The sequence below is a fragment of the Cygnus olor genome, chromosome 28, assembly GCF_009769625.2.
Source record: "Cygnus olor isolate bCygOlo1 chromosome 28, bCygOlo1.pri.v2, whole genome shotgun sequence".
Lineage (NCBI taxonomy): Eukaryota > Metazoa > Chordata > Aves > Anseriformes > Anatidae > Cygnus > Cygnus olor.
The window spans coordinates 283419-294325 of NC_049196.1; the positions used below are offsets into that span (position 1 = coordinate 283419).

Below are 10907 nucleotides of genomic sequence, written 5' to 3' on the forward strand. Positions count from 1 at the left end.
TTCCATCCTAAAGTGATGACGCTCATCTTTCAGGTTGGACAGGCAGTGGGTCACATAGCCAAAGGCAAAAATATTTCACTCAGAGAAGCAGAGAAAAAAAAGGGACCTTAATGCAAGCAGTCACTTAGGCCTTGCTGCTGCTGGGACTGCCTCTAGGGATTCCGTGAGGGTAATACCGGCCTTGATGCTGCTTTTTGGTAGCACATCTCTGGCTGGGACAGGTGGAGAGATCAAAGCTGAAGTCCGACATTCTTTCAGGAACTGGATTACACAGCCCATGCCAATGAATGCCTTAAAAACATTTACCTAAAAAAATAAGATAGCTGAAACTGTTCCTTTTGAAGACAGAAGTAAGAGTCTGCTAGTGCTCTCAATTGACATTGGATCTAGGTCAGGTTGATGGTTGTACTTGATGATCTTGAAAGTCTTTTCCAACATAATGATTCTACGAGTCTGAATCTATGATTCTATGAAAAGTTCACAATGTCTTGAAGCATGTCAGGCACAAAGCCCTCAAGACAAAATAAATCGGGAGATGATTTTTCTGGCTCTCATTCATCTGACCTGTTTGAAATGGCCAACTCCGAGTGACTTGAAACACACTGCCAGTATGCCATTTTCCCTCTCCATGGGCATAAAGGCAATGAAGGCAACTACACACGTGTCCTCCTCCAGAGTGTCCTGCTCTAAGGCTGATTGAGATGGATCCCACCACAGACACATTGGTTCACAGAACACCCTTTGCAAGAGCAGACTGATCAGAGTAGTTGTTTCAGAAGATAAACTGGATTTGCAGCCTCATGAAGGAGATCAAATCTGATTCCTCGTGTACCGTGGGAGTGGGTCGTGAGCAGAGTGCACAACACAACAGCTTGGCTCTTATGGAGCATGCTCTGCTCTGCCAAAGCTGCTGGGTGCCCTGTGCAGCCAAGCCGTCAGGCTTCATGAACCTGGCTCAGTGGATGCTGTCCCCACTCTCAGCTACAGAGAAGCTGGAGGCTCAGACAAGCCCAGAGCAAAGTCAGCCGAGCTCACCTCCTGCAGAGGGACATCAGTGCAGCCCCAGTGGAGCAGTGACAAGCCAACAGCAACAGGCACAGATCACCCAGAGTCAGCACACAGGCGGTGGCAGGACACCAATGGCTCAGGAAGCAGCAGGGGAGAAGAGTCCACCGACGACACGTGAAACAGAAAGACTGCTCCAAACTTCAGTATGCGTGGTACGCAAATGGCCAGAAAAGCAGAGGTGCATTTAAAGCTAAAGGCAAACCTTGTTAAAAGCAGGTAGACTACTCAAAGCTAACATCCACCACACTGCTTCTCTTGATCCCTTCATTTAGTACAGACAAACCAAATGTCACAGCACTACTGGACTCATACTTGGTACACACAGTGCCTTTCAGCATGTCACTTCCACAGATGATACCACGCACAAGCTACATTCAAGGTTTGCTGCAGGGAACCGGAGCATAGCACGACTGCGTTTCTCCTCCCTCAAGGCACCTGACTGTCTTTTTTCCATTATTACTCCGGCCACCCCTTCCCCTACAAATGAGCTGTTTGCTATTGGAGCAAGAGTCACAGGGGAGGGGGCAGAAAGATCTGACCAGAAGCATGGGAAGAGTAGGGTCACTCCTCCCCACTACAGCCCACAGCTACAACCGGATAAACCCATCTGAAACCCACATCCTTAGGTTGTGATTTCAGGCACCAGCTAATGAGCAGCCACTTCAGGCTGCCACCAAACAGCCCTGCCACGTGCAGCCACAGGGAAATTGTCCACACCAATGGACAGTGAATCACGTTTTTGGCGGCACAGGTTTCTGCCGGATCAGGTCGTTGAACTGACTTCTCCCACAGCCCCACAATCACTCCATCTGACACCAGAGGAGTGGCAGCACCATGCAGCTGGGGAGCACGGACGAGCAGGACCTGCTTTTTTTCCTGGCACCCAAGCTACACGACAGCAGTGGATGCATTGCGATCCCCACGTCTTCCATGTCTCTGCCTGAAGACAGGCATTAGCAACTCAGCTAATATATGCAACTCAACTCATATACTGAGCAGTTTACTTAAACATTTCAGGTTTCACTCCAAGGAACCATTTTATACTTCTTCATATGAGTTTTTGGTGAGTGTCTACATATCACGGTAACAAATGTGAAGGCAGAAAACAGGTTAGTGTCTTCTATTAGAGAAGAGATTATTTTTATCTATGGTAAAACAACCTAATCAATACACTTTTCCATCCTCTGCAATATCCATGCTTCCTCTGCAAAATTCTTTAAGAAACATTTAATCATAATAGAAGTCATAAAGTTACACTAGCATCCTTATGTCCCTGTCAACATCCCTTAAAGAAAGGTTCATCTGAAAAGAAGACCCAGGGCAGAATGGAGCAATCACAATGGCTGTATGGTCAACAGGATTTTTTCGGGACACTAGTTTTCAGTCCTGTATCTACAAGCTTTATCTTAACCATGTGCATGAATGAGTTGCGCAGTCCAAAAGTATCCTCAGCTACACATGCAACTTCATCTACCCTTGAAGCTTGTGCCCAAGAAAAAAAACAAAAAGCATTTATGGGGAGCTGCCAAAACATGAGGATGACTTGACAGACACAGGCAGCAGGGCAAAGCGTATCTTCCAAACCACCACTAGAGAGAACAGACAAAGCATCCAGCTTCAGATTAAGGGAGTGGAGCATCTCCCTTAGGAGGAAAGGCTGAGGGAGCAGGGTCTCTTTAGCTTGGGGAAGAGGAGACCGAGGGGTGACCTTATTAATATTTATAAATATGTAAAGAGGGAGTGTCAGGAGGATGGAGCCAGGTTCTTCTCAGTGACACCTAATGATAGGACAAGGGACAGTGGGTGCAGGCTGGAACATGGGAGGTTCTGCTTAAATATGAGACAAAACTTTTTTTTAAAGTTTTAAAAGAGGGCAATTTCTTCCAGACTTCTTGGACACCTCATTGAGGAAGCTATGGAAGCAATCTCCAGAAAGGCTGGATTTTCTCCAGGACCAATAAGGGTGCACAAAAGCAGCCAGCAATAACTTTGCTGATGGGAGGGGTGAAGGAAGGAAATGAACTTTCTCTTCCAATGTAGATAAGTAAAAAGCTAAAATTTATAAGGATCCACAGTATATCGACATTTTTGCAACCTTTGAGTCTCACGGAGACAAACAGGCACTCTTGCACTATCAGTGATCCCGTAGAAGTGATTTCCCAAACGTCAACCTTATCATTAATCACTGCTGAAAACAATATAGAAAGGTTCAGTGAAGTAAGACACATGAAGATCTAGGTAATGCAAAGAACAATTTTATTTGTGTTTAAAGCAGAACACAAGAGCAAACCAGTGTCAGGAAACAGGCACCTCTTTTCAGATTAAAGCACTACACGCTCCTTTGGCTGTAATACAATACTGACCCAAGCATGCCATAAGCAAGCCTCAAGTGCTCTCGCGCCAGGGAAAGACTGTCCAGGAATGACCTGGATGAAGAACAGCAACTCAGACAAAATTGATGCTTTGCCTTCTTTGGCCTTCATTTCCAAATGTGAATGAGCTCTGAATCATAACAGAGTTCAACAGCTTCCCACCAGGCCCCGCTACTCGACAGCAATAGCTATCAGGCTGGGGCTGGCAAGAAAGGTGCCCAACAGGCCCACAGCAATGACAAACAGCACGGTGGGTATGCAGACATCTGTGAAATGGAGCTGTGCATACTGCACATCTCTACATGGTAAGTAGCAAGCACCCTGAACCCTGCTCTGTGAAGTGTGCCCAGGGGTTTCTTTGCACTGAAACCAAAGGCTGCCTGGACTGACTGCTCAGACACACAGTGCCACAAGGTGAATACCATGCCGTGTGTCTGTGCTCACCACTGGTCTGCCTGAACCAAAGCCTCCAACAGGACAGAGCTGCTGCAGTTCACGTTAGCAGAAACCTAGATTCCAGCAATGAATGGGAACCCCCAGACCCAATTACCCTACACTCTGTTTTGACAGCTGCACCAAAGACTAGAGAGAAGAAGGGAGCCTAGGCGATGGCGTCTAGGCCAAGATGTCAGAGGTGGAATCTCCGCAAGGGAAGCGGATAGCATGGGCAAGGCAAGGCCCATTGGGTTCCTTTCCAAAATCCACCAGGAAGTTCTTGTTCACGGTCAGGCCTCCTTTCTCAGTGTCCACATCAATCTGCAGCATGACAGAGCCTTCCCTGCGAGGGGGTGAGAGAGCAGGTATTACAGACAAGCACACCGGGGCCCTTCATGCCCTTCATGAGGTGGAGACATTCTCCCTGACATCTTGTCTTCTCCACAGAGAAGACAGCAGAGGCCCACTTCCAGCAGCGGCATACACCAGCACCCATGGCTCCGTGCTGAATTCTCACCGGAGGCGAGTAAACTGCCGGGCATGATGTGACAGATAGGCCGGGGCTTGCCTTTGTGTTGGAGGTCATCTTTACTAAACCAAAACATCTCTGGTGGAGCAGAGATGTGGCATGGCTCTGAGAGATCTACGGATGGATTCACTCCACCCGCAAGGTTGATCAATGTACGCGCTCCCAAGCCAAGCCCTGCCACTGCAGCTCCACACAGGGAGCAGGTTCAGAGGTGCATGGGAGACAACCGCATGTGCAATTCAACAAGAGCAAGCTGCAGCAACCGCAAATGCATCCTTGCAGTCCCCTGGGTGAGGCACCTTCCCCACTTCTAGCAATGAGGCCTTTCAAAAGAGGTCCCTTTCCTCCCACAGATTTCTTACCTGACCACGTTCGGGTAGAACTGCTTGTCCCACGTGCTGTAGAACGAGTTGGTGACGTACAGCCTCTTGCCATCCACGCTGAGCTGCATCTTACAAGGGCCACCGTACACCCTCTTGCACTGGAGGCACAAGAGAGCAGTGATGTCACGGGCCTCTTTCTTTCAGCAGACAAGCAAAAGCAGAGGCAGCAAAGCAGAGAGGCAGAGCAGAATGGCTGCCATCCCTCCTAACACAGGCAGGCTATTAAACACTGCAGGCACGCTGGCAACGGCCATGGAGACCTAACCCCAGAGACTCTGGGGAGAGAATGAGCAGAGCAGAGCCAAAGTCCAAAGGACACCGTCGAACAGAGCGGCTGCGCAGCTCACCTTGATCACCAAGGGCTCCGGCTGGCACTTCAGCTCTTCATCTCTACACACAGTCACGGGCCCGCCTCTGAGGATGCTGCCTCCCACAAACACCTGGAAGCAAGGCAGTGGGAGACGTGTGGCTTGTCTTCTAACCACCGCCAGGTACCGCTAAGGAAGCCAACACTGCAAGCCCCTCTGCCCCTGCCTTACCTGTCCCACCAGCCTGGGCTTGCAGGTTTTGGAGATCTCGTACTGGCGGATGTCTCCATGCAGCCAGTTGCTGAGATACAGGTATTTGTCATCCAAGGAGATGACCATGTCGGCTGTGAAGGCTAGGACACAGAAAAAGGAACTCTGGAGGAGGCGGCGTCAGCAGAAAACTCAGCCCCTCTGACAAGGCGTGCATTGGGTTTACAGGGCACAGCCCTGAGGGCCAGCCGCTGGGCTTTGCCAGGCTGCACAACACAATGCTCTCAGAGGAAAAAGGAAACGCCACATCAGGGCTCACTAACCTGGCATCTTGGGGAGAATCCATCCCGTCACGTCCTTGGCTGGTATCTGAATCACCTCCTCTACTGACCAGGTGTCTCTCTGCAAAGGAACAAACACCGCACCATGGGCGTTCCTGGCTGCTCAGGCAAGAGCCCTCCCCTGCGCTCAACCGCTTGCGCAGCCAGGCAAATCTGCGCAAGGAAGGCTACCACTCCACGCAGCTACTATGAGCAGACAGAATTAAGGACAGCATTGTTTGATACCACTGGCTAGGCTCAGATTCTTTGCTAAAATTCATCTCCCAGATCTTCATCAAGGCAGTCCCAGCTGGTCACAATACCTTCACGTTCAGTGCAAAATCAGACACCGCTCACTCCAGCAGGTGTCCCCAAAGCAGGGTCTGGCTGTGGCCCCCTCCACGTGCCTACTCCTTCCACCCCACTGAGTACAGGCAGCGCTCAGTCCCAGATGTCTAAGTGTCTGCCATCGCAGTCAGGTGAGAGGACCCCATCTGATGAGCTCCAGAGATGATGGGAGAAGCTCAGGCACCACGTGGAGAGACCCGGCTCCTGCCGAGCACACACGCAGCAGGAGGATGCTGCCCTGAATTTCTTCCCTCAGCTTCTCAGTCACCCTGCAAGCTCACCACGCCACGCCTGGGTTTCTGGTGGCTGCTCGCGGAATACTTGCCTCGCAACAAGCCTTGTAGAAGCGGTAGATGATGCCACTCAGGGCACAGCTGACGTAGCCCTCAGCAGCATTGGGGTTGTGGAGGAATTTAACGCTCAAGGGCAAAGAGTCCTCCCCCAGGTCAAAGCACTGGGTCAGGGTGCGGCAGGACAAGTTCCACACATTCAGGCGGCGCCCAAAGACCCCTGAGGAAGAGGAAAGGCGAGAGTCAGGAGAGGGCAGGGGAGCTATGGAGATCGATAACACCTAAAAATGCTCCCTAGCAGGGACAGCCACGGCAGCGTCTACCCAGAATTAGCAGCAAAATGCAGTGACTTTGGGAGCAGAGGGAGAAGACAGGAACCAGCCTGTCTTGAGGAGAGACGCTGAAAGTCCTGTGGCAGTGCTTGTAAGACGGGCCATTTTGGGTCAACTCCGCCTGCCCCCGCTCCCCGGTTCTGGACCGTTCAGCAACCGCATCAACATCCTCCCATGATCCTGGTAAGTTCTGGCTTAGTGCTTGTATCCTCATTCTCACCTTTCTTCAAATCATCAGGATTAAATCCACGCCCCGCACGTTTTGGAACCAGTCCGGCAGAGCTGATGAGAACATTGTGGCAGGGCTGGTACCAGAAGTCATAGCCAGTTGGAGGGACCTCGCACTCATTTTCCCAGTTACCCTTCAGCTCAAATGTCTCTCCATCCAGCACAATAAATCCTCCTGTGATGCAAGAGGGGATGCACAACAGATTGAATACTTATCCTTCCAACCAGTCATGTTGTTCATGGTCTTATTGTAGGGAAAAGTACCTTTTCCATTGCCAGCTGGATCTCCCATGTTGGCAATCAGTATATCACCATTAGGCAGGGTATGAGGTACACTGAGGTATCCTTTGTTGCACTTCCAGAAGACATCCACCGGCTCAATCATCTGAAAGAAGTGTATACATACATAAGTCTCTGATTGAGCCGCTCATTTCAGACTACATGGCAGAGCCTTTTGCCATCTGAGGTTTCTGATGCTCGCAGGAGTTTTCTTTGCAAGAAATCACACGCACTAGGCCTTGCTTGTCCTTGGAAAGAAGCAAAGAAGCCACTGAGCTCTCCTTTACAAGGACAACATGAATGCAGCAACTTGTAAGAGCTTATTTGCCCACCTTACTCTTTGGGATGGGGGCCAGGCATGGGGTGCTACACGGCTTCCAGTTACTAGACACTCCCTGAATGCAACAGGCACAGAGAAGGCAAGAAAATGAGGATCGGAGCCTCCCCTCAGTCTGAGGAGGAGAAATCTGAGGGGGAACCATGACCCAGGTCTCTAAGATCAGGGGGAAGAAAAGAAGAGGAGGAACACCTTCTTCCCTGTGCATTATTCCAGAAGTATCAGTTCCCAACTCCTTCCCAGAAACTTGTCTTTGAATCACCTCAGGCATACCTTACACAGCTTGGGAGCCCGGCACTGTGAACCCACATCCACCACGTAAATACGGGAAGAAATCAAACAGGGAAGAATCAGCTTGTTCCTTTTCGTTGTGATATTGTCAAAGCAGACGCTGCCAGCGCTCCACCCTGAGGAATGCAGCTCGTCTTTGAGGTTGGGCATGGGCAGGCGGTGGATCACCTAGGCAGTCAAAGGCAAAGTTAGGGTTCAGTCAGGGAGGCAGGGAGGAAAGGGGACATTAATAAAGGCAGATACTTCTGTCTTTGTAGCCTCCATAGAGGCTGGGACTGCCTCTAGAGACGCAGGGAGGAGAACATTGCTCCTTACACTAGCCACTGCCCTTTGACGGGTGACTGTGTGCAGCTGAGAAATGTGGAGATATCAAAGATTCATTCAACAATTCCTCACCCCATGCCACTAAAATTCAGAAAATTACATATGAAGAAATTATGATTATCATCTTGACATGTCATTCACTCTGGAAGCTCCTCCAAACACTGGACTTTCAGAAGTCTGTATTTTCTTTAAAGTGCATTTTCTCCTAATCTCTTGCAGTAATGGACTAATCAGGTAATATATATATACACCCTTGATGTAGACAATCTGCCTAGCATTTACTTGTTTCTGAAGGATGTTAATTTCCCATTTAGGATGACAGCAGACAGGTTGGTTCAGAGCATTCTGAAATTGCAGTACAATAGAAAAAAGATGAAATCTGCAAAAGTGCAGGATACCCTAAACCATCTGGGTCACTAGCGAACATTTTCCCTGCTGAGCAGCCACTGGCAGCGTGATTCAGAGCATGTGCTCAAAAGTTCACTAGCAGCACCAAGATGCTCTGGAAATGAGTTGGGAAGTGAATCACCACTGGCTTGTCCCCTGGGACAAAGAGATGCTGATGATTCAACTGGAGCCAGGTACGCAGGGGACAGCAGAAAAGCAGCAGGGAGTTAAAATTCGTAGCAGACAACATCTCAGGCTGGTGCATATCGCCAGTGGAAAAGCAAGAAATAGGCCTGTCATGGCAAAAATTATTGGTTGCCCAGACAGTCATGAAGAAGACGTGAAAAACAAATAGGAAGCAGGAGAAAAGAGTCAACCCAGAGATAGGCACGAAGATACAGAAAGAAAAGAAGGTGCAAGGCATAAAAAACTACAAGCATGACAGAGTGGCTGCAAAGCAATCTGAATTTCCACAGCAGAAAAGAGTAAATGTCATGAATCTGGAAGCACAAAGACAGCAGCTAGTCATCAGCTCAGTAGAAACAGTCTAGGCACATGTACCTGGCAGTAATACGGAGATCTGGGGTTGAGATCGATGGTGGCCAAGAAGTCAGGTTGGTCGATGCATGTTTCTCGGTAAGTACAGGTCACATAAGCAACCTCTTCTCTAGGAGCTTCAAACATAGAAAACTTTTGTTAAAATGAGACATAAACTGTCCATAAAAGAAAAAAAAAAAAAAAGCTGCAGCAGACTCTAAGATAGAACTAAGCTACATTTTCTGCAGCTACAACCTTCCTCCTTGGTCAATGACAACTGCCCAGCCCTGGCTCACCACTGGCCCAGAGCTGAGAACACAACAAAAGCAGATCACTGTATAGCTCCAGTTTTCTCCCACTGAGGGAAGGGACTCAGCACATGCAATTAATTAATGGTGGTCTCTAAAAGACTCAGGCTTTATCATCATCCAAACCGAAGCTAACACGGAGCCCTTTCACAAACTCCCCCCTTTCCAAACATTCCTGAGAGGACTTGCCTTTCACAACATCCGGGCAGACGGGGTAGTCGTAGCACTGAAGTCTGCATCTGTCTGAGTTGAGAAGAAGAGAAGAGAAGAATATAAGGAGAAACGTCCACGTCCTTAAATGGTGCCAATTCAGAAGGCTCCATCCCACCCAGTGGACCTTCTCCCACCCTCGTCATCTGCGGGGGCCTCTGTGACCAGCATCTACTTGCGTAGATTTAGACTAGATATAAGGCAGAAATTCTTCACTATGAGGGCTGTGAGGCACTGGCACAGGTTGCCCAGAGGAGCTGTGGATGCCCCATCCCTGGAAGTGCTCAAGGCCAGGTTGGACGAAGCCTTGAGCAACCTGGTCTGATGGGAGGTGTCCCTGCCCATGGCAGGGGGGTTGGAATGAGCAAAGCTAAGCCCCTGGAAGCAGACCATAGCAAGGTGAAAGAAATCTTTGTGCCCTGTCAGGCAAAGCCCCAAACTTCAGCCCCATCTTCCTCCTTCCTGCAGCGCTGCAGAGGAACAAAGCTACCAGTCCGCAAGTGGGACTCGGCTTCAAGGTGGGATGTCTGCAGCCGCCAGGCAGAGGCTGGAGCCAGGGCCAGGATGGAGCGAGAAGGCATGGAGCTGCTGTGGGCTGCAGGGAGGCTGCAGAGTGTTTCTTACCCATGCTGAAGGCCTTCTGGTTCACTCTCCCCAAGAGCAGAGGTGCTGGGACTGGAGGAGCAGCTTGCTGTCTGTCTTGCTGGAGTGGGTCGTGTAGTGCCAGGGCTGCTCGGAGGGACCTTATATACACGGCTAAGGGGTGGGGGGCAGAAAGCAAGCTGCCAAGGGAGGAGCGAATGTTCCCAAGCGTTTGGGAGGTGCCAGACCAGCGCTGTGGCTTGTTTCCGCCTTGCTAACCACCAATCTAGAGGAAAAATCTGCTAGTCCGTGCAGGTCCTTTCCTGAAGCACAAGCCACCCCTATCTGATCCTGGGGCCCTGCTCATCTCCAATGGGACTTCTTCAGGCTCTGGAGGCCTCCGTGGCCCAGCCAAGACACAAGCTAATTAAAGCCGTCCCCCCATGCCCAGCTTCTTGCAATAGAAATGTGCAGCAATTGCAAATTCCACACGAGGGATGAGAAGCCCAGCTAGATAATTGGCCCCACCAGCAGCCTCCTGGAAATTACGAGGCTTGAACTCATGGAGGCCACCAAAGGCACCTCCGAAATCTGGACCCTGACGCAAGGCACGTCTCTGTTTGAGGGCTCAGAGGACGACACGGGCTCCCTGCCACCAGCTCAGAAAGCCAGGCCCACAGGTTCCTCCACCCGTAAAGAAGACTTCCTGAGCTCTAAAGAACTGGGATGCAAGGATTCCGAGAGGCAGGGGCTCCAACAGTACTGAACTCACAAGAGACCTGAGGAGTTGCCGCCAGCTCCCAAGCACTCAGAAAACAACTAAGGCCAG

General features: G+C 50.1%; 1 protein-coding gene across 2 annotated transcripts; it reads right to left on the reverse strand.

Moving 5' to 3' along the window:
• Positions 1-3309: 3309 nt before the first annotated feature.
• On the reverse strand, positions 3310-10276 carry LOC121060681 (methanethiol oxidase-like). Of its 2 annotated transcripts, XM_040538673.1 has the most exons (13): positions 10121-10276; positions 9476-9529; positions 9003-9115; positions 7713-7898; positions 7088-7208; positions 6816-6998; positions 6299-6483; positions 5629-5707; positions 5327-5448; positions 5135-5227; positions 4767-4885; positions 4024-4218; positions 3310-3519 (listed from the first exon to the last, which is right to left on the reverse strand). In XM_040538673.1, exons 1-12 carry the CDS (start codon positions 10122-10124, stop codon positions 4056-4058), a joined length of 1422 nt encoding a protein of 473 aa, XP_040394607.1. In that variant the 5' UTR covers positions 10125-10276; the 3' UTR covers positions 3310-3519; positions 4024-4055. The 2 variants fall into 2 exon arrangements, with proteins under 2 accessions (XP_040394607.1, XP_040394605.1); XM_040538671.1 differs by having other exon boundaries at positions 3310-4218.
• Positions 10277-10907: the final 631 nt, after the last annotated feature.

Excerpts from the sequence above, each read along its gene's own strand:
- LOC121060681 (XM_040538673.1), bottom strand. Across the intron at positions 7,899-9,002 it reads GATCTCCGTATTACTGCCAG|GTGATCCACCGCCTGCCCAT; the intron begins GTACATGTGCCT and ends TTGACTGCCTAG. Across the intron at positions 5,228-5,326 it reads AGCCCAGGCTGGTGGGACAG|GTGTTTGTGGGAGGCAGCAT; the intron begins GTAAGGCAGGGG and ends CCTTGCTTCCAG.